Raw genomic sequence first — 25,420 nt, 5'->3', positions numbered from 1 at the left:
TTCCATTTATTGCAGTGATTTTCAACCTTTTTCATGACACGACCCTTTTAGTATGAAGAAATATTTCGCGACCCCTACTTGTTTTTTTTTCATGTACATATTTTATTTTGTGACAAATATTATTAGTTAACATTCACCTTGCCTAATTCATATTTTGTATCTTAAAAATATTGCGAGCGGACTGTACTGGGAGACTACAATTTATGGAATTTATTTCATCTGTTAAGCTAGAAACACACAGAGAGCGGTGGCGGGGCGGTGCAGCGCGGCGCGGAGGCGGTACCTGTTGTAATATTCGGTGGCGCGGTATTCTCTTTCACGTTAGCTCGAATATTACAACCCGCACCGCCCCGCCACGGCACTCTGTGTGTTTCAAGTTTCAAACATGCTCTTTCACACGCACGTGCTTCGGAAAATTGAGCAGACAGTCAACAGCACGTTAGTAACACCACGTAACACTTATTAGCAGAGATTGCATTACCATTTGAAAATAACGTTTGGAATGTTCGGCGAAAATTTTATCACTTACTAGCTGGTGCCGCGGCTTCGCCCCTGTAGTTTTTTTTTTAATTTCTAAATCTTTTATAAGAACCTTCTCCTGACAATAGCAAACAACAACAAAAAGAATTAGCGAAATCGGTCCAGCCGTTCACGTGTGATGCCGTGACCAAGGGAAATAGGGATTCATTTTTATATATTAAAATATAACACTTAAGGGCTGTTTCACCATCCATTGATTAGTGTTAACTGGCGGTTAGGTGTGATGCCGTCTCCGTCTATTCGAACAAAACAAATAGAGACGGCATCACACCTAACCGCCAGTTAACACTAATCAATGGATGGTGAAACAGCCCCTTAAGGTTCAGAAGTAGTCGTTAGCAAAAATTCGTAGATTTAGAATATACTACAGTTTTAAGTAGATCGGCTCTGAAGAAACGAGACAAAAAAAAATTACAGCTATTTGCGTAGGTATGTGCAAGAATAACACACATTATTCTTTAAATTTGTTACAGGTTCATACAGGTCAATAGTGTAAAAGCATGTCAGCGCATTGGTGTTTTAACTGTAATGCTGTAATTTTTCTTGACTAATAAATAAAATGACATGTATGGCATGTATTGCTCTTTCCCTTGCATCGCCGATCTATTACAATACAACATTATAAATTTCTGGTAATAATACTGTCCGAAGGAAAGTACCAATTACGGCAAAATTATTGGCATATATGGCGTTTATAGTTTGGTCTCAATTGGCCGAAGCACCTAAATAAATCGGTGTTTCGTTATATTCAAATGGCAGCGCAAACAAAGTGGTGCGTATAGCGCGGGGGGCGCGGGGGGCGGGGGTCAATCCTCGAAGAGGCCGGGGTGCAGGTAGAGCTTCCCGTTGAAGCCCCACTTGTGCACGTCGGAGGTCTGCGGGCCGAAGCGGCACTCCAGCGCCTGGTCCACGAGCGTGAAGAGCGTCTCGACGTGGCAGTCGTGCGCGCGCGCCGCGAACACCGCGCACAGCGCCTGGATGTACCACGAGCCCGAGTCCATGTTGCGGTGCGACACGTAGCCTGCGCAGCGCACAACACACTAAATATTATCAACCACAAACCGAACTGTCGCATCATGCTGTTCAACCATTCATTTTATAATTAAACTAGGTACTCTATTGAAATCGCATTACAACAGACGTGGATTTCGGAACGTTCTGTCCGTTTCCCAAAACATCCATTCCCGTCACTACCTTTTCCTAAATAATCCGTTTCTTGATATAAGTGTTTCCCAAAATGTGCTTGTCCCAAAAGGTACGTTTGGCTTGATATACGTTTCCCAAAAATACCTAATTCAGAAATGACCGTTCCCGTCACTACCTTTTCCTAAATAATCCGTTTTTCATAATGTGCTTCTCCCAAAACATACGTTTGTCTTGATATCCATTTCACAAAACACCCGTTGATTAATACGTAGGTATGTGTATTTGTGAAACCTCTTTACAATATGGAAAATGAGAAACGGATCTTATGGTATACGGACGCTATCAGAAACGGTTCGTATAGGAATACAGGTATTATATAAGAAACAGATCTTTTGGCATACGGATGCTACGAGAAACGGGTCTTTTGGTATACGGACGCTATGAGAAACGGGTCTTTTGGTATACGGACGCTATGAGAAACGGGTCTTTTGGTATACGGACACTATGAGAAACGGGTCTTTTGGTATACGGACGCTATGAGAAACGGGTCTTTTGGTATACGGACGCTATGAGAAACGGGCCTTTTGGTATACGGACGCTATGAGAAACGGGTCTTTTGGTATACGGACGCTATGAGAAACGGGCCTTTTGGCATACGGTCGATTTAGGAAACCTTTATTTTGGATAAGGTGTTTTAGGAAAAGGATGGAACGTTCCGAAACCCAGACGTGGACCATTAAAATATTCCAATTACTAAAGTTGGAAGTCCTTCTGCCTATTCACAGGGTTCCGTGTGTCATCCTTCGGATACGGAAGCCTAAAAATGGTCATACCTGGCAGCGTGGAGTGCGCGATGAGTATGTCGGAGTAGATGCGCGGCGGGCGCGGCGGGCGGGCGCGCGCGCGCGGCGGGTCGCGGAACGGCGCGCCGTCCGTCGTCGTGCCCGTCACCAGCGGCCGCAGCGCCGACCGGTTGTCGCCGCTACACAACACGACACATTACATTGACAACGTTAAGCTTTGGTTTGGTTATCCTAGGTATAAGTTCGCCTTTGTACATATATCTCATGGTTTAACAATTGTGTTTGTTTACTTATTTTGTACAATAAAGAGTTTACATACAAGATCACACAATTGGTATAAATCGTAGGTTAGGAGTTGGATGGCACTAGGTATATTAACCTACACCTACTAGATAGTAGGTACGTATCATTAGATAGAGCTTAAAATTAGTGTTCGAAATCGAACAGAATGCCGTGTCTCAGCCGGGAGTCAATTCTAACTGAGAATCTATTTGGCCGAGACCGAAATCGACCGAGTGATATTTCGACCAGACCTTACGTTATAACAAACTCACCGGCACATTTGGAATATGAACACCTTGGGTATCCCGATGAGCGCGGGGCAGTTGGTGTTGTTGAACCGGTCGACGACGTCGAGCGTGGACAGCAGGCCGCCGTCGCTGCAGCGGATGTCGGTCTCCCAGGAGCCGGCGCGCTCGTACCCGTGCGACGACACCACTATGAACACGCTCTCCACGCCCTCCAGAGGTAAGTGCTGCATGTGCGTCAGCGTCTCCTGATACACAATGCCAACACAGTCAGATAATGGCAACCAGTGAATATAAGGCTGACCGGGACCGGGACAGGTGGTTGGAAACTATATGCCTGTTTTGGTGATTTCACATCGCCTTTGGTACATATTATACAGGGATGTTTCGAATGCCGATTTTTTCACATCTGCGATCCTGCGATCCTGATAATATACTTTGTAAAGGAAATTTGCAAGCATTATTTTTTTTTTCATTTCTTATAGCTTTTCTATTATTTAGATGGACGGTATGGTAGTAAATTGAATAATAAAACGAATTAATTACAAGTAGCTATTTAAAACATGCTAGTTTTAACACGTGTTCATATAATATCGAATGTCGCACTGACTCGATATTGCGTTTTTTTTAAAGCTGTCAGCATGTGTTGAAGAAAAATAAGCTTCATTCCTTTCATTTATAATTTTATAGAAATAAGGATGGCCACAAGCCGTAATGTAGGTAGACCGTCATATATTTTTTAATGAAAAATCATTCCTCGATTGAATCTACAGCAACTAGGAATATTAAAGGGTAATAAATAAATTCTTACCTGCTTGGTGAGATTAAGGAAGGATATGACTTCAAAGCCGAACTCGGAGAACAGGTATTTGAGCATCTGGCAGTCGGTGTCGACGCCGAGGCGGTAGTCCTCGAGCTCGCTGGCGAACTGCACATAGCTGAACACGACCAGCACGCCGCGCCGCCGCCCGCGCGTGCGGTACAGCTTCCTGTCTGCATCACGGCTCATTTTAAACCAGGGCTTTAAATACCGTTAAAAAGTGGTAACGTTACCAACTGTCAAACCGATTTAACGTAAAATTATAATTAACGTTAAACGATTTACCGTTACTTATACAACTTTTTACCGGTATAAAAAATAGTAACGTTATCAGCTATTCATTAAATTAACGTTAATTCAAAAGTATCATTAAATCATTTTAACGGTATTTATATTACTTTACTATTTACCGGTAAGCTTGGGTAACGTTAAATGGCAGATTATCCTCATTTATCGAGCGAGTATGCACGCGCTAAATTGGCAACACTCGGTAGCATAGCAAAAATTACCGATAGTGTTACTTCGGTATCGTTATATTAATGTGAATTGGGTAACGTTAACAAGCCCTACTATGTAAAGTAAATTTACCGGTAAAAATAACGGTAATTAGGTAACGTTAAATAATGTTAAGTTATCAATTAACGTTAAATTTTAATACCGGTACTAGGTATTTTTATGATTTTTACCGTTATATAACGTTACTTATAGTGTGAATTGGGTAACGTTAACAAGCCCTGTTTTAAACACTGCACTAGTGACTGCACTGCACTAAATAAACACAACATTAAAACGAGACTATAATCGCAATTTTAAATATATAATGGTCACATACTCTATCAAAGTAAGCAAAAGAAGTCAGCAAGAAAACTTGAAATAAACAGAAAGATGAAATAGCATTACAACTGTAAATGATATCTCGCTGTGAATAGCAAAGATAATCCATACTAATATTATAAATGCGAAATTGTGTGTGTTTGTGTGTATGTTTGTCCGTCTTTCGACGTGATTTTTGGCATAAAGATAGTTTATGGGAGTGACATAGGCTACTTTTTATTCCGGAAAAATGCACAGTTCCCGAGGGAACAGCGCGCGATAACCGAATACCGGAGCCGCGGGCAAAAGCTAGTTTATTATAAAAGCAAAGCAGGTCCTGTGCTTCATTTATATTATAAATACCTTTTCCATTGTCTTCCATAAATGTAGTACTCTTTATTACATTAAACTTGGGGATATCTTTATCTGGGAAGTCACTCGGCATCAGCAGGGGAGGGGCATCTAAAGGTTCTAGAAAACAACAAACAATATTTATATTCAAAATACCACGCACAGGACTTATCACGCTAACACACACGAGTAATATTTACTTTATTCATTTCACATTATTATTTATTTTATTCATTTTTTTATTTATTTATTCCTTTATTTATTTTGAGTCTACTCGTGACCACGGCCACTGCAATGTTGCCGAAACGTCGAGGTAAATATTACGAGTGATAAATATTATGAGTGAAAATCACGAAAGTTTAAGACAATTTATATTATCAGTAAAAAAAAATTATAAATAAATAATATTTAAAATGAGCTGAACTACATGTATAAATGTCCTCTACCTTAAAACAGTTTACTGTTTTGTTTGATCAAATAAGGAAAAATATAATGGAGTTATGATTCAGACCTACATACAACTGATACCCAGCAAAATGGTTAGAAAACCTGACTATGAAGCTTCAGGTGAAAGTTGTGTGGTTTAGGTTGAGTTTGATGCCCCGGTTGGGGCCCATATTTGTATGAATAATATGAATGTTCTCAAGCCTTGGAACATTTAATAGTATATTGTGTCTTAAGGGCGGTAAACAAGGAATTATGAACGAGAGTCTATTAGAAGCCCGAAGTCGAAGACTGAGGGCTTTAATGAGTCGATGTTCGTAATTCTAGTACCGCCCGTGCGACATACAATGTTTTTCATCACATTTGTGAGTACAATATACAAACTAATATTTTTTCAAAAATTGCCAATACCGCTGACTATGCCTTATTAATTATTTATTTACCTACTTTTGTCTGTTGCATTCGCTGAGGCTGTTCCCTTTTTCTTTGCTTCAGGTATGCTGAGAAACTCGCTGTCGTTAGATTTGGATACTAGAAAAAGAGAAAATGTTACATTATGTGGCACAAAGTAACAAGATATTCTAGTACTTATGTATGAGTAATGAATAACTTTTCATTAAATACCCCTGGTCTTGCAGATGTTTATGGGAGGTGGTGATCTCTTACCATCAGGAGATGCACTTGCTCGTTTGCCATCCAGTCGAATAAAAAAAAAAACAGCTGTTGCATTTTCCGCAGCTCAACTTTGATTCCTCATAGTTATTCTTTCATACTTGCTTCACATTCCTCCTTCCTAGTTAATGTTGTTTGGTTAATGTACAGTCAAAACCATTTCATTCCAGACCCACCATAAAACATTCTCACAGTAAGTATCATAATAAATTCCCTTGTCAAGCAATGCAAGTTTAAAAAAAATATACCTCATTGAGTTTCTTGCCGGATTCTTGTCAACAGAGGTTTTTCCGAACCGGTGATAAGCGCTTGTAGCCTAAATTGAATAGTTATGACTTTATAGTAGATTATGACCTTTTCTACATAAAGGTTCCACAGTGCCCTAAAACTACAATGACCTACTTCATGAGTCATAATTCAGTTGGTTCAAGCATACAACCAAGTAATTGACGACCCAGAATGTTTGACATTAATGTATGACCATAAAGTCACTGGCAAATTACACAAAGATATTGCTGTTGTGTTTCATTCAGGTTGAAAGTTATTGGTACACACACATTAACCGCACCTGCATTTGTGTGTTTTGAACAATTGTAGCAGCAAGAGGTTCTCACCAGGGTGGGGCGGGGCGCGTGTGGGCAGTGCGGGCAGGCTGCCGGGCTCGAGGTCGCGCACGAGGTGCCAGCAGCCTGTCTCCGTGAGCGCGTCCACGAGGTGCCGGAACGCGTCGGGACCGCGACGGGTCACATCCATGTACAGCAGCCGCTTGCGCGTCCGCTGGTCCTTGCTCTGGTCCTGAACACATACTCCAACGATGACTCACCATCTTGAGATCTTTAACGTATTTAGACTGTTTTTTTTTAAACTCTCAGTTACTTACTTTATAAGGTTCTATCATTTGCTCAGAAAATACTCCTTTCTCGTAAAGGGCAGCTACCATTGTGTCCAGGTCGGTTTGTTCCACCAAGGACCCGAAATTCCTTTGTATCGCTTCTCTGTGTGCGTTCAGCATGGTACAAATAACTATATTCTGGTCACTTGTATAAATTTAACACAACTTGATTTCATTTATCTTACATGCAACAATATAAACTAAGTTATTGAATGTATAAAAGTTTGAAATCACCACGAGAATAATAATAACAAGTTAATAACAACCGCGTAGGCGCATTTAGTAGACATGATTTGACAGGTCTGACCAAAGACTACAGTATATATAGGGGTCTGACCAAATTCTGACATCAGGCTAAAGAGTCACTAAGAAGAGATACTAAGTGGTCTGACTGACCTGACCACAAACTAGAGCGCGGCCACATGAAAACGCTCGACGCTCGTTTCCAACGTCAAATCTGGTCACGTGACATATATCGATAAAGCTCAAAATGTTGGCTAAAACCACCAATTTCGGCAAAAACACCTTTTTTTTTTATTCACTCCATTTTCTTATATTTGTAGTATACAAAATAGTTCGAAGGATGCAAAAACATAGCATCCTATTTACACAGCGTAAGCTATAAATATAAATGAAACGAAAATCCTATTGACTTTTCTTACAGAGTCTGTGTTGACTATGGCAATAGACTGACACTGACACCGTTGTCATGTTATCATTCATTTATTCATCTTTTGTCGGTCATCGTTCATCCACCATTACCTCTCATATTTCGTTTTCTAGAATTTTTTTACCGTACAACGGCAAAAACTACTAGACACTGGCAAAATTGTCCTCCAATGGACAGAGCCAAATTTTTTTTAAAGAAACAACAACAACACAGGGGGGGGGACAGTCGCCTATACCGTACTAATTCATGTCGATAGCGCCGCCATCTCCTTTATCTAACCTAAAATAAAACAGATTGTTGTCGTTTGTTTCAGATAGATGTCACTGAAAGCTTAAGATCACAAAATTTTATTTATTAAAAAATATTTTGTCGTTGATAATTACCGCAAAAATGAACTTTATTTTCGAAATTGACAATCGTATTGTAATTTCTAATATAAAAGTCACATAATTGTATCCGCTCAGTCGTTACAAATATTTTTTGTGTAGCAACCCTCTATGTCAGGCCAGGCGTCTATTCGCGCTCAACAAGGAACAAGATGGCTACGTTGCAATCGAAACTCGTGCACATCGTCCACATAAAAAGTAAAGACAGTGCTGCAAACGGAAAATTGAGGCTGGTTTAAACTTAAGAAGACTGAATTCAAGCGGTCTCACTTCTCTTTGCAGCCCTGTTTTTAGTTTTTATGTGGTTTGAGCTGGGAAGCAAATCCAGTAAAGTAAAAGAATACCTGTGACTATTAATAGCTATACGTATGGATGGATATATACATCAATGGTACTAGTTAGGAAATGCAGACGGCGCTTCAAAACAGTCTGCATGAATGAGACGAGAGAGGGCTCTCTTTTCCCCGTATATTATACTACTCTTTGCAACAACATCTTTTGTCATGTGTCAATAAATGTCATTCGTATTCACTCACTCTTCATCTCTTCTCGTTCACTTCATTCAGTCAGTTTCACAGTTCACTTCAGTTGTTCAGTTCATTAGTTGGTTTTGGTTGTTGATTGTGTAGCAGGCAGCTCAAAGACTGCTCTAAAAATACGATTTATTATCTGGAGAAGGATCAGTTTAAAAAAAATGAAAGTACTTGTATTATTCTGTGCAGTAACTGCACTAGCGTCTGCTTACGAACTATCAGATATCGTGTCAGCCAGAATAGAGGTACATGATATACGATACGCCTACTAACTAACCTGTTATTTCATGACTGTGCTGTTTGGATTTAACTACAAATGGTATGTTTAAAATAATTACAGACTTGTAGAGGATGTTCGCTGAATCGGCTACCTAAGGTGAAGCAGTTTGTGATGGAGGACGCTCCGTCTTACGAGCGTATGGAGGTGAAGTTCATCACCGGCGCGCTGCCGGAGCTCGTGCTGCTCGACGCCAACGACCACGAGCTGGAGCGCCTGCCGCTGTCGCAGCTCGACCGCGAACAATGTAACAAACTCATACAAGAGAAGGGATTCACGAAGAAACAGAAGTCCGAATTTTAATATGTTATAGTTTGAAATACTTATACGTAAATCTTGGTTTCCAATGCAGAATGCTGTAAATTTTGTAACATTCCGTTTTTGTATGGTGTAGGTGAAATATAATGTCTGTATGTTTTGTACATCACATATCATTCTAGTGCAGATTATGTTCATTGTTCAACTCATAACTTTGTTTGTAAATACTGTGGCTAACTGAAATATCACCAACAATTGTATTACCTAGAAATGTTGTAAGTGAACTAGTAAATTGACCGTGACAATTAACAGTCGGATCTGCAATTATTGTGCCAAAGTCAAATATACTGTTTTTATATTGACTTTGATGTAATAATGAGGGCTATCGCGTATGAATTCACCACTAGAGGCGCTAGTGTAGCGTGAGGTCTCCGAAATGTCAAATCTCATAGTTTTTGGGTGAGCTAAGCGGGTTTATTTATAATTAGAATAATTTTGTGAATATTTTGCGATATCTGAAATTAATTATGGCAAATAAGCGTTCCGGGGCAATGAATGTCTGTGTTTTGAGACAGTTTTGTCTTTCGGTAACCTTTGTCCTCCCTTTTTTCCGAACAAAACGGGGACTATGCAACACTGTGGCATGCTCGATATTTTTATGGTACGTTTTTAAGGTGTATTAAATATGATTTTAATCTAAAATTTGTTTTCACGCCCGTAATAAAAGACTTTGAAAGCCATACTTAAAAACCTCACGCAACGGTGCGCCATCTAGTGAGACAAAAAACGATAGCCCTCATTGTAAAATGGCTAAATTGTAGATCAGACTTATTTGTCACGCTCGAAATGTTAATTGTAAACATACCTACTTAAAGTAATAATAAGAGGGCTTTACAAGGTATTGCAGTTTTATTTGAATGGCTGTAATTAATGCAGAATGTGGATATGTGGGTAATAAATTAACATTACTGTTGGTGTTTGGTCACTCCATATCTTATCATACAATATGACACTACAAATTGTATGGCTGTTGAGTGGTTAGATAACAACCTCGCTGATTTTCTAGTTCTAGTCTGGTTTGAAGAGAACATAGAATTTTTGATAAAAACCTGTTACCATTTGTGTCTAGGATTTTAGAGATGGCTTCAGAGTTGCAAATCAACCATGAGGGGAGCGCAACAAGTGCCTGAGGTTCCCTGTGAGGTTGACTTAGTCACATTAGAAAAATAAACCATGTCAGAATCCTCTTTCTTTTCTCTCTTTTATGTATTATTATTTTAATTTTTCAATGTAAAAATTGCGATTAGTCGATTCTGTGCCTCATTCTCGCGTAAATCTAGCATTAGAATCGAAAGTTTGATTTCCCCTTTTTTTGTAGTCCTAGTTTCTTGTTAATCGCACTGGTAAATAGAGATGGCTAAAGTTTTTTTTTTATGAGTAGTTATTTAATTATGAGTGAAAATCACGAAAGTTTTAAACATTATTCTATGAATAGTGAGTAGTATAGATAGGGGCTCTCAAATCGCCGAGCGACGACTGTTCGTTCAGGCTACTCGTTCAGTGGTGCGCTTCAAAGTAAACGAAAACGAATTGTTATTCAATCGGCATTCGCTGTGACTCCGCATGTGGTCGCGGCAGAGCCGGCACGAGCGTATAGCGAGCCTAGCTTTCTAGTCACCAAGAGAATTGGCTTACGGCCGTTTCAATCTAGCATTTCTTTCTGCGCGTACACGCTCGTTTTTGGCATACGCGCTACACTAAATCGAACACGCGTGTACGCGCTCATTCTTGTGTGTTTGGTCTTAAGGACGTGTTCTCGCTCGCGCTTATATGCGCGTCAAAGCTCGAAGAAAACAAAACCGCACCAGTGCGCGCGTCCACGCGCTTTCAAAAATGACCTTTTCACACCTCTCCTTCAGAAAAGTAACTTTTCCTCCCTGACGAGAGGGAGCAAAGTGCAACTTTTCTGTTCAAGGCTTTTCTAAGTATTTTATTGCAAATGCCATTTTTTGAAGTTGATAATTGTAAAGCCACGCCATTTTCTATGCTGGTTGATCTTTAATAATATTTAGAATTTGTTTTTTTTCAAGTTTCTTAATGCTCGGTGTGAAAAGTTGAATGAGCCACTCGGGAGCAAAATTATTTTCATCTTGGGCGTTAACACTTGAATCCCTCATTACGCTCAGGATTCTACTTTAGAATCCTTCGCTACATTCTGGATTCAATGTACGCCCTCGCCGTAAATACACCATTTTGCTCCCTTGTGACACAAATAACTATATACATGCGTATAAAAGGCTAGTCTGAAACCGCCCTTAGTGTGTAGGTAGTAAATGAAAGTCAGTCGTGGTGAGTATAGTATATTGCGGGGCTCAGGTGATGAGCGTGCAGTCGAGCTGTTCGTCGCGCGCGTCGGGCGCGCCGCGGCGCAGCAGCCGCGCCACCACGTCGCCCAGCGCCTCGCGCCCGCCCTCGTCCAGCAGCGCCATGCATTCCTGAAAACAAATTACACACGAATAAACAAAAGAACAGCTTCTTGGGTTCGTTTATTTCTTGGATTGCAATTTCTTTTTGTAAAAGTATTACAAAAGAAGGGAGGCTTTTGCCCGGCAGTGGGACACTATACAGGCTACTTATAAAAAAAAAAAAGTATTACAAGCTACTATTCAAATTCATAGTAATACCTTATGGAAGTGTTCGTCGTGGGGCAGCAGCAGCACGGCGCGCAGCGCGATCTCTGCGTTGGCGCGCACGTAGGTGTTCTTCTCCTTGGTGCCGTTGACGAGCGCGGGCAGCAGCGCGCGCAGCGTGTCGTGCGCGCGCGCCGTCCGCAGCGCGCCGCCGCGCCCCAGCTGCGTCGCCGCGCGCGCCATCAGCTGCTTCACCTCGTTCGACGGGTGGTTCATGCTCTAACATGCGTACACACATACGTTACCACGACATTGTTGCACAACTATATATTACAGCTTATTGAACGAAAAGAGTTTAGGAATGAACGATCACATTTCTCTAATATTATACTTTGATGTATAAATTTAAACCCACTTCACTTTGTAGTAAAATTCACTGAATGTGTGCAAAAGTGAAAAATATTAAAATAACTACTAATAAACTGTTCAATTCAATTATTAGTTCATTATTATTAGTGTTTTCTTTGCATTCACCGAACGAATTGTTTCATATGTGTGTGTGCGCAATAAGGATAAATACCAAAGTGACAGACAAAGTCTAATTTACATCAAGTATTTTCTTTATGTGTACTGATGAGCATCCTTAAGTGGGTACTGACAGTGAATAAATGTATAATTAATAAATTAGGTGTGATATGTTACCCTGACGAACTGCGAGAGTATCTGTTGGGGCAGGGCGCGGTCGGTCTCCAGCAGGTGGTGCATGAGGTAAGCCATGCCGCGCAGCGCGTTGCAGGCGACGGGCACCTTGTCGCTGGCCAGGTGGTGGAGCAGCGCGCGCTCCACCTTGTCCTCGAAGGGGTCCGCGTACACGACGGCCGGCGTCTCCTTGAGCGCGACGAACAGCGCGCACGAGCGGCCGTGCGCCAGCAGCCAGTCGTCGGCGGGGCCCAGCACGTGGTGCAGCAGCGCGGCGTCGCGGTGCGGCGGCGGCAGGCAGTGCAGCAGCGCGCCCAGGCAGCCGCCCACGGCGCCGCGCGGCGGGTCGTCGGGGTGCGCGAGCAGCGCCGGCGCCGTCAGCGTGGCCAGCACGGCGAGCGCGAGCGGCGCGCCCATGTTGCCGCCGCCGGCCGTGATGATGCAGCGCAGCGCCTGCAGCATGGTCTCGCGCACGGCGGGGTCGTCGCCGTTGCGGATGCCGTTGTGCATCTCGACGAAGAGCGGGTCGGCGCGCGTGTGGATGCGCACCAGCTGCGCCAGCGCCAGCCCCGCCTTGATGCGCACGGGCCGCGACCCGTCGTGCAGCGCCTTCAGGAACGTCGTCTGCAGCTGCGGCAGGAACTGCTTCAGCATCACGCCCACCTGCAAACCAAGACGCCCACATTATTTCCGAACATACTATACCATACAAAATTACAGTTCCATTGAGTCGAATCTGAAACACTCTGTCGTCTGACCTGGAAACTAAATTTAACAAGAGTTTTTTTTTTCGAAGTAGCCACCGTTACACTTTTAACCGGTTAAGCCACCTTTCAATTGTTAGCTCCAAAAACGCAGAAGCGAATATGATAGTATATAAAGTATTACGCATAATAAAGGTAACTGACGTGTAAGTTTATAGAAATCGTGCTATGCAACTACTCTGTTAAAAATAAAGATGTGTTAAATACTTGTGATGTATAGATATCATTTAATAATATTGTAAATCTGTTTAAAAAAATATACCTCGTTGAGTTTCTTGCCGGATTCTTCTCAACAGAGAAGAACTCTTTTCCGAACCGGTGGTAGATTTATTTTTAACATTCATAAATGTTTGAATAAAGATAAGATATTTTTACTCTGACTTTGACTTTGTAAAACAACCTATTCAGCTTTAGTTTCAAAATATAACCAAATTTAGTCACCCGAGACCCGGGCTTGGGCATACAACAACACAATACAAGTACAATGTGACGGTTACCTTGGAGAGCAGGTCGGCTAACGTCTCAAGCACGGCGGCCTTGACGCTGGCGTTGAAGCGGTCGCCCAGAATGCGGATGAGCGGGCCAGTGATGTGCACGACGGAGGGCTGGATGGCCTCCGCGGAGGTGAGGTTGATGACCTCGCCCAGCATCAGCGCCGCCGCCTCCTTGTCCTCGGGCAGACCGTTCAGGATCGACTCGCGGAACAGCGGCAGGATCGGCGCGATACCCTGCGCAACACGATAACCATCTTGCACCGCACTACAAGTACTACTTGTTGAAGCACTTGCTAAGATTAGGGACAGTATGAAGTCGTCACTAGCAATAATTCAAAAGTAATATTTCAAATTAACTAATTAAAATCGCCAGCTATAATTATGTTTACTACAGATGTACACTTTTATCTGACGTGTTCGAGAGAACAATTTTGAGTTCTTTCAGTTGTAATCTGTAATGCGCCGGAATACGGTTTCCGAACCAAATGTTTCACGTTTGTGGTAGCATTAGTCTTGATGGTGGATGTCGGAGCAATTAGAAAACGCGAGAAAAAAGCGATTACTGCAAGGATATTTATACGAATTTTCCTTTCAAGTTCTCAAGATCCCCTTAAAAGGATTAAATCAATTATTTAAAAATGAACGAACATTGCAATAGCGGAAAAAATTATGAGGTCCCTATTTTTCTGCTACTGACATTCAGTATAAACTACTGAGTTCAACCTATGTTTAGTTTATTATTTAATTGTACTGTCCAACCGGATAATAAGAACTGTAGCTTTAGGCTTCATCACAACGATTGAACAATCAGGATGAAACGTGTACCTTGGGTAAACAGAATCCGGGCAGCAGTTGACCCGGTTTGAGATCGGAAGCGGCGTAGCGCACCGCCTGCCGCACGTCGGCCACGTGCTGTATCTGTCGCTCGGCGTCGAGCGTCTTGGTGAGCGCGGCGAGCGCCTCCCACGCCATCTGCAGCACGTCCCGGTCCTGCTCCCCCAGCAGCAGGATCAGCCCGCGCAGCAGCTGCGGCACGTGCGGGCCCAGCTCGGCGCGCGTGTGCGTCACGAACGCGCACAGCAGCTGCGCCGCCGCGCGCCGCCGGTCGTCCGTGATGGTGCGCGTCGTCTCCAGCAGCATGTCGATTATGCTAAAGACATTTGGATGGTTAAGGTAAGCGTCTCAAGATATGCATCAAACGAGCGTTTTTATGGCTCTGCGGCTTCTGGATACGAGATTCTTTGTAACGAGAGGACGAATGGAACGCGCCTTGCGTACTGATCAGCGCACCCCCTGCGCGTCTGCAACGGCCAGCAGCGCGGGCAGCACGCGCCGCGCCTGTTGAGGTACTGACCAGCGCACGCCCTGCGGGTCGGCCACGGGCAGCAGCGCGTTGCGGCAGTGGTCCAGCTCGCGCGCCTCGTGCGGCGTGTGTCGCGCGGCCTGCAGCGCGGCCAGCAGCGCGGGCAGCACGCGCGGCAGGTGCCGGGCCAGCGCGCCGCCCGCCGCCGCCGCCAGCGCCGACAGCGCGCGCGTGTCCGCCGCGCCCGACGTCAGCACCGGCACCAGGTACGGCAGCACCGCGCGCGACTTGATCGCCATCACCTAAGCAGACAAGCCGCACCGTGTTCATATCGACGAATGAGACCGCCTATCTCTATCCACCCTGACTTTTTAACGATTTATGGTACCGCGGGCAGCGAATGTTTGACATTGATTAAGATTGTTTTTGGGGTCTTTTTGTATTTTTTATTTTAACTCTAAATTTGTTATTTGTAGCATTTTTTGTGCTTTTTTGTCGCTGCCTAAGTGGCTAAATAAAGAAAAAAGCAAGCTGAGATATGTGGTGCATAGGAGAAATTTGTGTCTAGACTCCTGTCCAGTGGTGGTGTGAGGGTTATAGCACGCAGCACGGAATGCTGAGGGCCTGGGTTCGATTTCCAGCGCTGGTCTCTTTTTCTGGGTTTTCTGTGCATCCATGTCTCAGTTTGTATTTTCGATTTGACATCGATATCACATTCTTTCGCATCTACGTAGAACAGTTGTTGTAAAGAACCCTGCTTGACGTATCAGCGACGTGTCGCCCAGTCGCATGGGTAGATGAAATTCAAGATATTAACTACAAACTACTTAGCTATTGATTTCAATATCACTGCACAACAATACCCTATTAAGAAAACTTACTAAAATGAGAAAACTATTTTTTGAATTACTTGTTTGAGTCCGTCTAGAGTAGCTTCAGCGATGGCCGGGTCGGGGTCGTTGAGTCCTTCCAGCATTTGAGGTAAGATGTCATCCAGCGCTTTGCTTCCGATCGTGGCGTGCAAACTGGAAAAGTAAAAAAATGTTTGTTTATCACAAACGTTTACCTAGACGCTTAGGTAAAGAAACCTAATGTGTAAGCGACTAATAACAGTGGCCGGCCAGCGACAAGTCTCTTATCTCAATGAGTTCAGTATGCCAGACACCTTGATCACGTAGATCAGAAAAATAGGCGTCGACAGGTAGGACTGCTGCGCACGCGCACTGTGGGCACGAGCAGGGGGGGGGGGGGGGGGCAGCACTGACCTGTCGAAGGTGCGCGCGGCGGCGAGGCGCACCTCGGGCAGCGGGTCCCGCAGCGCGGTGCGCACGGTGGGCACGAGCAGGGGGGGGGGGGGCAGCACTGACCTGTCGAAGGTGCGCGCGGCGGCGAGGCGCACCTCGGGCAGCGGGTCCCGCAGCGCGGTGCGCACGGTGGGCACGAGCCCGTCCGCGAAGGACAGCACGGCGTCGCGCGAGGTGGACGCCAGGATCTCGCCCAGCCCGATGCAGACGCCCTGCCGCTGGTCCGCGCGCTCAGACTTCAGCCCGCGCTCCAGGATCGGCACTATCTCCGGCAGCACACGCTCGCCCAGCTGCACACACACTAAACGTTAACCACACCAGGCGGTCGATTGTGTATGGGATACACAGCGCGAGTAATATTCTCGCCCGGGAATCCACCCCATAAAGCTGGCAACAGAAGTTACTACATCCAGTCGATCTACTAAACACTTCTTAGAGGTGATATGTGGCGTTATCTGGGAAAAGGTACCTTGTTGTTGGTATTGAGTTATTGATATCCCCATAATCTACATACATTTAGCTATCGAACCATGTAAGAAACATGCATGTAGGTTTAATAGATATTTTTTTAAAAAATGTTGAAGCTCAAAAGCCAGAAAAGGTGATTATGAGAAAATTGAATTCAAACTTATACACCCAATAAAAGTATGTTATTGTTGGAAGTTACATAGATGACATGCTATTTGAGGAGTAGATTGTACGGGCTTTCAGGTTTCAAGAACAATTTGTAATTGGACAACGGTTTTCCTATAGTTTACCTTGCCAAAGTGCATAAAGTAAAAAAAAAAGGTTGATGGATTTTTTACATTTTTTTCTATTTATAGTATATTTCCATTGGATTTTATCGAAGGAAAAAATATTATGCGTAATTGGACACTAAATAAGAACTACTCTGTTTTGAATTAACGTTGTTTATTATATAAAAAAAATACTTTAACAAAAATAACTTTGTTGTTTACAAATGTAATTAAACAGTCAAAATCAACAAACTTTTATATTTAGTACGCTAAAACATAGCCAAATGAGACCAAATTAACTCAATAAACTTAAAAAACTAGTTATTTCAATCTCAAAATTCAAGGTAAAATTTAGTAAAAAGTTGGTACAATCACTATATATTTTCGAAAAGGGACCTTATCGTCGGTGGTAAAATATTTAGTGATTATGAAGTGATATCATTTTAAAAAGGACTAATAACTTACGATTAATTTTAATAGTCTTAATTTAAGAACACTGCAGTATTAAAACTCTTACCAAAAACCTATAATTTTGTCTCAACACACTAAAAGATTAACGTATTTGAAAAGGTACCTTATTGTCGGTCGTAAATTGTTTAGTGACATAGTTAAGAATAAGATCTAAAAAAATGCTTTTGATTTGTAGTTGTAACTATTAATCGTTATTATTATTACTATAAATCAACCTCTAAAGACCAGCAGGAGGTAGGACCTTGTGCAAGGTCCGCCCGGATTGCTACCACCATCTTGCTCGCTAATCCTGCCGTGAATAGCAGTGCTTGCATTGTTGTGTTTCGGCGTGGAGAGTAAGACAGCCGGTGAAATTACTGGCATTTGAGGTATCCCATCTTAGGCCTCTAGGTTGGCAACGCATCTGCAATCCCCCTGGTGTTGCAGGTGTCTAAGGGCGGTGGTAATCTCTTACCATCAGGTGACCCTCTTGCTTTTTTGCCATCCAGTCGAATAAAAAAGACAAATTGGCGTAAATCTTCAATAAGGGCCTTATCACACTAGCGATTCGCGGGAGAGTTGAAAGCGAGGCAAGAGAGGCGCTGCGAGCGTATAACGATTTCGCCGCAAGCGCGCAACGATGTCGCTGCTGCGAGCGCATGGCGAGTTCGCTGCTTTAGTGTCAAAAACGCCATATTGTAGACTTTCGTATAATAAATAGGGCGTCTTCGGCGCTAACGCAGCGAACTCGCAGCGACATCGTTGCGCGCTCGCGGCGATATCGTTTCATGCTCGCGGTGAAATCGTTACGCTCTCGAAGCGAACTCGCTGCGCGCTCACCTCGCTTTCAACTCGCCCGCAAATCGCTAGTGTAATAAGGGCCTAACTGGCTACCGCCTAATGGTGGCCAGTTATTGATGATTTACCTTACTATAATAAACGCATTTTATGATGATTCTTGACGTTTTTTACGCGCCGACAAGCACCGCAATGGGCCCGCGTGGGAACTAATGCCCAAGCTCTCTCATTCTGAGAGGAGGCCTGTGTCCAGCAGTGGGACGTATAGGCTAGGATGATGATGATGATGATGACGCGCCGACAAAGTACCGACGTCCGACACGTCTTCCAAACCGATACCGAGCGCACAGAAAGCATTCAAGAGCGGCACCGACAATAAGGTACCTTTCTTACTAAACTTTAAGGATGTTTAACTCATAAAAATCGATTTAAAAACTTGTGTCTCTGTCAAATTAAAATTTAGACCCTGCTCATTAATATAGAGTAAAAAAAGAAAAAATGATTTTTTTCGACATTTTACTTCAAGCGCGATTATCTCGGAAACTAGAACCGACAACAAGGTACCTTTTACCAGATAACGCCACATATATATTTTTTAGCAATGCTATTTGTAACGCAGGTGTCTCGTAGCATACATATGATTGTTGCGATAAACGGCACCACGCGCCACTATTGGCGTACGCAAGCGCTACAATTTTTGGGAGGGTTGGTCGGGAGCCTCAGCGCGTATAGTCAAGAGATGCGGCTTCGAATCTAACCAGCCAAAAACTTTTTCATTATAAACAAAACTTAAGACATGACAACGCTGATTTAACGCCACACATTTCACATGCCTAACTTGGCTGACAATTCATGGGAAGCAATATACTACGTATAATAATATAACAACTAATCTAACCATATGTTCATTGTGAATAAAAAAATATTTCATTTCATTTTCATTGTATATTTTATACTACTGTGGACCGCAAGCGACCGCGTATTGTAGATTATCCTTCGATCATCCGCGTTTAAAAGGTTACAGGGTCACGTACCTTCCTGACGAGGTCGCCGAGCGTGCGCGCGGCGACCTGCCGCTTGTCGTAGCTGGTGGAGGCGAGGCAGCCCAGCAGCAGCCCGAACAGCGTCGGCAGGATCTCGCGCAGCGTCTTCGGCGTGTTCGTCACTACCACCTGGCAAATGACACATTCATTAACCCAATGATTTTCTAATTAAACTTAAGTATTTCAATGCGGCTCCCGAGCCATACTACAGTACTTTACACGTAGCAATAAATCCCTCTTCCTTTCTAGGAGATCTCTTCAACGCAATAAATTTTCTAGAATGTTGAGGTCTCAGTAATTTAGCCAACAGCTATTTATAAAGAAAACTACGGCTGCTCGTTTATCGCCATCTTTCAGAGAAGCAACGTGATGCTCGAACACAAAGAGGTTAACGTGTCATCGAGGCAAATAGTATTAATTTTTTCAACCCTGACCACTAAAGTGCCTGGAAGACCGTTTATCATACCAGTCTTTGAGTAAGTATACAGTACAGATAATTTTGTTAGGCCTAGGAAACTGTAACAAACCTTCCACACGTGGAGCGCCGCCTGGCGCACCATCAACGCCACATCGCTCCTGCCCATGTACAGGCCGGCCAGCACTCTGTTCCGCCTCTCGTTACCGAGCGCCGACATGATCGCTTTGTGCGAATGCTCCGTACCAAAGTTGTCGTCCTCAGACGCCGTCTCCGTACTCATCTTGCCGGACACGCCAGATATGCGGTATAAAAGGTCTCCTAGTAATTGAACGGAGCTGTATCGAATGCGCCAGTTGTCGTCGAATAGCCCTTTTTCTAGCTCAGGCAGTAGCAGGGTTATAGCGGATTCGGCGTATAGATTCACGATTCGCTGTCCGGCTTTGAGGGCTGTTTCGCGGACGTATTCGTTTTCGTCGGCGAGCGCCTTGAGGATGGGGTTGATGATCTGTCCGATGTAGGGCAGGAACTCGTCGGTGAAGGCGCCCGGCATGTAGATGAACATCATGATGTAACCGTCTTTCACGTGCGGAGCGATGTCCGTTCGCTCTGCCGTCGCTATGATATCTGCAATTGTCATAATGGACAGTTATTGTGCTGATTAGAAAAAGACAATGGTAAAGAGTAGTGACGGATGAAGAGTCAGTCTGTGGAAAATTTATAACTTGAAGCCGATAAAAAGGTTTAGGAAGTCGAAGGCAACCGTCATACGGAACCCATCAAGCGGCTGTGTATGTTTATAAAAATGTTGCCTGCAAGAGAACGCTTTAATGAGGGCTATCGTTTTTTGTCTTTCTAGATGGCGCCACTGTTGCGTGAGGTTTCTAAGTGTGGCTTTCAAAGTCTGTTATTACGGACGTGAAAACAAAGTTTACATTAGTATCATACTTAATACACCTTAAAACCGTACCATAAACATATTGAGCAACCAGTGTTGCGTAATCGCGTTTTGTTTGGAAAAAAGAGAGGACAAAAGTTTCCGAAAGACAAAACTGACTCAAAGCACAGACATTCATTGCCCCGTAACGCATAATTGCCATAATTAATTTCAGGTAATGCAAAATATTCACAAAATTATTCTAATTATAAATGAACCCGCGTAACTCACCCAAAAACTATGAGATTTGACATTTCGGAGACCTCACGCTACACTAGCGCCTCTAGCGGCGAATTCATACGCGATATCCCTCATTAAAGCGCTATGGCCGCCTATTGCTTAGCTTTAAAATGTTGTCGTGTACCTTTTGTTGTTGTTGTTTAGTGTACTTTGTGTGTATGTACTGTACTGTACCTGGCATGATCTTGTGCAGCTTGTGCACGCCGAGGCCGGCGACGACCTCGGACAGCCCCTGCGCGGCGCCGCTGCGGTCCACGGAGCTGGACTCGGAGGTCAGCGTGTGCATGAGCCACGGCAGCAGCTCCTCGAAGCTGCTCTCGCCCATGCCCTTCACCATCGCGCCCAGAGCGCGCGCCGACACCGACCGCACCTGACGTCACATACGACCAACAAATTATGTCTCCAGACAATAACAAATAAGTACAACAGTTTGTAAAAAAAAGAGCTTAACTATTGAAAAAAGTTTAGTGCGTGCTGGATTTGGCACGTTTAGGATTCTGCGCCAAATGGAGAATATAAGCCGTCTGAATGGCTACGACTTTGACCGCAACATTAAGTTTGTTGTAACAGGAAAAATGAGGGAATTTCACACCCCCCTTTTGCTGTATAGAAACCAACCCCTCTTAAAATATTTAAAAATATTTTATGTCAATTTATATGGCTTTGGGTCAACAAGATGTAATGGACTGATCAAATATTTGATAACTGACATTGGATACTATTTTACTCAGTGACCGAATTCTTTCCAGTTGTTACCTCTGGCACAGGATCCAGCAGCGAGCTCTTGAGGCCAGGTATGATACTCGGCAGGTACGGCAAGAGATCCTTCTGGTCGGTCAGCGAGTACATGTTGCCGATGATCTGGGCGGCCATCTTGCGCGTCTCGGTGCTGCGGTCGAGGAAGGCGCGCTGCACCACCGGCATGATCAGCGCCAGCGACGGCGCGTCTATGAAGTGCACGAACTTGGTGTCCAGCAGCGTCTGCAGGCACGCCGACGTCTTGTTGGACGGGTCTTGCAACGCTTGGAGGAGGACTGGCACGATCGCTGCGTTACACGGGGGAAAGTTACACATGTATTAGAAATAGTTTGAATTAGTAACAACTGTTATAGTGCTATAGTGCAAGTGTTCGATCTCAATTCAAAGAAAGTCAAAACCAAAACTTCTTTTGCTACCAAAAATATTCGAAATAATGAATTAAGTAACCTGTTTAGTCGTTCAAAAAGGTATATATAGGGGGTATAGGTAGTGGATATCCAGTTTACATCGAGAAACAACCCAGCCCATTTTATATTATTAAGTAGGTACTCATTTGCCGTATTCTCTCAATGAAATGTAAACTGGCCATAACATGCACGACGGGATATGACCGTTCAAAGTCAAAGTCAAAGTATTTTTATTCAATTTAGGCTAAAACAAGCACTTATGAATGTCAAAAAAAAAAACTACCACCGGTTCGGAAAAACCTCTGTTGAGAAGAATCCGGCAAGAAACTCAACGAGGTATATTTTTTTAAACAGATTTACAATATTATTAAATGATATCTATACATCACAAGTATTCAACACAACTTTATTTTGAACACAATTTATTTTTAATGTGGATCTGAATTATTACCAAATATCCCTGTCCATGATATAATCATTAACTTTATAATACGCGTTAGATATGAATGCTTTGTTGACAATAGATGTGACCGTTACCTTGTATCTCAGGGTTCCGTATGACGGAGCCGATGACCTTGAGCGCCTCTGCGCCGGCGGCCTGCACGCGCATGTGCGAGTCGCTCAGCACCTCTATGAGGCGCGGCACGATGGACGGCAGGCACGACGACAGCTGCTTCGGCGCGCAGTACGCCATCGCGCCCAGCAGCTCGATCGAACCTGCGCCAGGTTATATCAACACTCATTCATACTTTCTGCTTGTTGCGTTCGCTGCCCACCGCCAGACCCGAGATTACTTAGAGTATCACAAACGCACACGGCACGGAACACGTGCGCGCAAATGGCTGTAAAACTACATAACAGTGGCACTGGAGAATATGACAGTGCTATAACTTACCTGCAATGGATGTGTCAACATAGTTATATCTTTCTTTGCCTGTCGCAGACAAAATATACTTTAGCTTGTTAGATTATACGCGACGTACAATTTTTTTTGTACTCGAATTCATGGAATTCGAATTCATTCGAATTCATGAGGTGCATAGGGGAAATTCGTGTCTGTACCGTTGTCCAGCAGTGGTGTAGCGGTATAGCACGCGGCACAGAATGCCGAGGACCTGGGTCCGATTCCCAGTGCTGGTCTTATTTTTCTGGTTTTTCTGTGCATCTACATTTCAGTTTGTATTTTCAATTTAGGTTTAGGAAATAAAAAATACAAAAAGATTCCAAAAAACCAATTCTAGAGATAACAGCAACCGCTGTAATAGCACTGACCCGCCTTGGTGCGCCAGTTGTCGTCGTTGAGCGCCTGCAGCAGCGAGGGCAGCACGAGCTTGACGCCGTGCGCGCTGAGCTTGCTCATGATGAGCTTGGCGGTGTCGTCGGCGGCGGCGCGCACGTACTGCGAGCTGTCCCCGAAGCACAGCAGCAGGTGCGGCAGCACGTGCACGATGTACGGCTCGAAGAGCCGCCCCAGCTTGTGGCACAGCATCTCGAACCCGAACAGAGCACCTTCACAAAATTATTAGTTAGCCAGATATACACACATAGACAGACACTGTAGCTGTAGTCCTTGATGGTTAATAGTAGATTGCCAGCATTTGCTTTTCCAGCCGAGACTAATATAAAGATTTTCTCAAAAATGGTGAATAATTTTGAAATAGAATAAACTTTTTCTCAAAATATATTATAATTTTCATTTAATTTTTATTCAAATTTTTTCTTAAGCTTTCCCGCCTTTTTTTTCACTAAAAATAAACTGCAGGTTTATGTTTCCACCGAACACACTACAAGCTGTTTCAGTCCCTATAAAAGAAGTCCGGATTTCCAACAAAATATCTGATACCGGCCATTAGACTTGGCTGTATACATACGACTTGTGCCATTTCCATTCCATGGCCTTTTTTATTTAAAAAAAAATGTGACTGATTGTAGGAGCGCTAATTTATTATTGTCGAGCTAGCGCGCCTGCAATCTTTTTAACTTTTTAATTTTTCGCTGACCATAAACTATGCACTTCACCTTCTGATATGTAAAGAATAATGTCAACTTTTACGGACATTTTTGAGAAAATCTTATCGTCTTTATGTCATAAATGAGCATACAATGCATCTCGCAAGTATACTCCATCTCAGGCCACATACCATCAGATTATGATGAAAGAAAATGCAAAGGAACAGGAGGCTTTACCTTCACGGTATTTGTAATTTTTCTTTTCCTGAATAGCTTCTGTGAGTTTCCCCATGACGTCGAGCTGCTTCAATGACAGGATTCCGAGACCTTTGATTATACCAGCGATACCGTACGCGGCGCCCTGCAAATAACAGCAAACCATAAAATAGACTACAATTAATAGAACCATACCACTTTATTTTCCGTTTAGGAATAAAACTCGTACCTTTCGGTCTCCATATTTCTCGGCTGTGAGCAGCTGTTTCATGAGCTTGTTCATGATGGCCGGAATCTCCCCTTCGAGTGCTGGAGAACATACTAAATGGGGCAGACAGTTGCTGACCGATTCTTGCACCTGGAAACAAAACAACCTTGATAAAGCCATCTCGAACAGGCGAATGAACAGTGCGGGGCGTAAGTGCTCTATCCCCCTCTATGGACGGACCGGTTCCTATTTACATATACAGTTTGTAGTCCTGCCGTAACCGAGCAGTTATGTTTCGCTATGCAGCCAGCGAGAGCTACCCGATCCGCCGTACTCATGTAGCGGTTTACTGTGAGTTCTAAGCACTACACACACCTTACATGGCACGGCACTATATTACATTACTTATTACTTCTCGATGATCAGCGGCGTTGGAGCAGTCACAGGCAGGATTATATACTTGGAGTAGTCGCCTTACCGTCAACCCAATGAGGGCTATCGCGTATGAATTCGCCACTAGAGGCGCTAGTGTAGCGTGAGGTCTCCGAAATGTCAAATCTCATAGTTTTTGGGTGAGCTACGCGGGTTTATTTATAATTAGAATAATTTTGTGAATATTTTGCAATATCTGAAATTAATTATGGCAAATATGCGTTCCGGGGCAATGAATGTCTGTGTTTTGAGACAGTTTTGTTTTTCGGAAACCTTTTTCCTCCCTTTTTTCCGAACAAAACGGGGACTATGCAACACTGTGGCATGCTCGATATTTTTATGGTACGGTTTTAAGGTGTATTAAATATGATTATAATCTAAACTTTGTCTTTACGCCCGTAATAACAGACTTTGAAAGCCATACTTAAAAACCTCACGCAACAGTGCGCCATCTAGTGAGACAAAAAACGATAGCCCTCATTGCGACAGGACCGATCTGTAT

At 43.5% G+C, this 25,420-nt stretch overlaps 3 protein-coding genes across 5 annotated transcripts in view; 1 reads left to right on the top strand and 2 right to left on the bottom strand.

The window, feature by feature from the left end:
- Window positions 1-1,260: 1,260 nt before the first annotated feature.
- On the bottom strand, window positions 1,261-7,882 carry LOC141428433 (caspase Dronc-like). Of its 3 annotated transcripts, none has more exons than XM_074088433.1 (8): window positions 6,997-7,086; window positions 6,731-6,922; window positions 5,892-5,975; window positions 5,013-5,120; window positions 3,828-4,009; window positions 3,044-3,264; window positions 2,520-2,668; window positions 1,264-1,561 (listed from the first exon to the last, which is right to left on the bottom strand). In XM_074088433.1, the coding sequence occupies exons 2-8, from the start codon at window positions 6,867-6,869 to the stop codon at window positions 1,347-1,349; spliced, it is 1,098 nt and encodes a 365-aa protein (XP_073944534.1). In that variant the 5' UTR covers window positions 6,870-6,922; window positions 6,997-7,086; the 3' UTR covers window positions 1,264-1,346. The 3 variants fall into 3 exon arrangements, with proteins under 3 accessions (XP_073944535.1, XP_073944534.1, XP_073944533.1); XM_074088432.1 differs by having other exon boundaries at window positions 1,265-1,561; window positions 6,731-6,911; window positions 6,997-7,882; XM_074088434.1 differs by lacking the exon at window positions 6,997-7,086 and having other exon boundaries at window positions 1,261-1,561; window positions 5,888-5,975; window positions 6,731-6,815.
- A 696-nt stretch (window positions 7,883-8,578) lies between these two features.
- LOC141428436 (selenoprotein M-like) lies at window positions 8,579-10,031 on the top strand. The gene is made up of 2 exons (XM_074088443.1): window positions 8,579-8,842; window positions 8,938-10,031. Exons 1-2 carry the CDS (start codon window positions 8,759-8,761, stop codon window positions 9,175-9,177), a joined length of 324 nt encoding a protein of 107 aa, XP_073944544.1. The 5' UTR covers window positions 8,579-8,758; the 3' UTR covers window positions 9,178-10,031.
- Window positions 10,032-11,479: 1,448 nt separating this feature from the next.
- The window catches only part of l(3)80Fj (lethal (3) 80Fj), a 49,267-nt gene continuing 35,326 nt past the window's right edge, over window positions 11,480-25,420 (bottom strand). The window contains 16 exon segments of the mRNA XM_074088417.1: window positions 11,480-11,627; window positions 11,817-12,041; window positions 12,465-13,124; window positions 13,723-13,953; window positions 14,545-14,869; window positions 15,074-15,324; window positions 15,933-16,047; window positions 16,390-16,616; window positions 19,346-19,483; window positions 19,882-20,396; window positions 21,121-21,316; window positions 21,703-21,992; window positions 22,650-22,829; window positions 23,385-23,621; window positions 24,300-24,423; window positions 24,508-24,636. Coding sequence (XP_073944518.1) covers window positions 11,505-11,627; window positions 11,817-12,041; window positions 12,465-13,124; window positions 13,723-13,953; window positions 14,545-14,869; window positions 15,074-15,324; window positions 15,933-16,047; window positions 16,390-16,616; window positions 19,346-19,483; window positions 19,882-20,396; window positions 21,121-21,316; window positions 21,703-21,992; window positions 22,650-22,829; window positions 23,385-23,621; window positions 24,300-24,423; window positions 24,508-24,636 — 3,966 coding nt within the window. The 3' untranslated portion in view covers window positions 11,480-11,504.

This window comes from Choristoneura fumiferana, chromosome 5 (genome assembly GCF_025370935.1).
Source record: "Choristoneura fumiferana chromosome 5, NRCan_CFum_1, whole genome shotgun sequence".
Taxonomy (NCBI): Eukaryota; Metazoa; Arthropoda; class Insecta; order Lepidoptera; family Tortricidae; genus Choristoneura; species Choristoneura fumiferana.
This window is presented reverse-complemented; position numbering and strand designations above follow the sequence as displayed.

Coding starts and splice junctions, on each gene's coding strand:
- LOC141428436 (XM_074088443.1), top strand. CDS start 8,759: ATGAAAGTACTTGTATTATTCTGTGCAGTAACTGCACTAGCGTCTGCT. Junction 8,843..8,937: donor TCGTGTCAGCCAGAATAGAG/GTACATGATATA, acceptor AAATAATTACAG/ACTTGTAGAGGATGTTCGCT.
- LOC141428433 (XM_074088432.1), bottom strand. CDS start 7,128: ATGCTGAACGCACACAGAGAAGCGATACAAAGGAATTTCGGGTCCTTG. Junction 4,010..5,012: donor TATGGAAGACAATGGAAAAG/GTATTTATAATA, acceptor GCCGTGATGCAG/ACAGGAAGCTGTACCGCACG. Junction 3,265..3,827: donor TCCTTAATCTCACCAAGCAG/GTAAGAATTTAT, acceptor ATTGTGTATCAG/GAGACGCTGACGCACATGCA.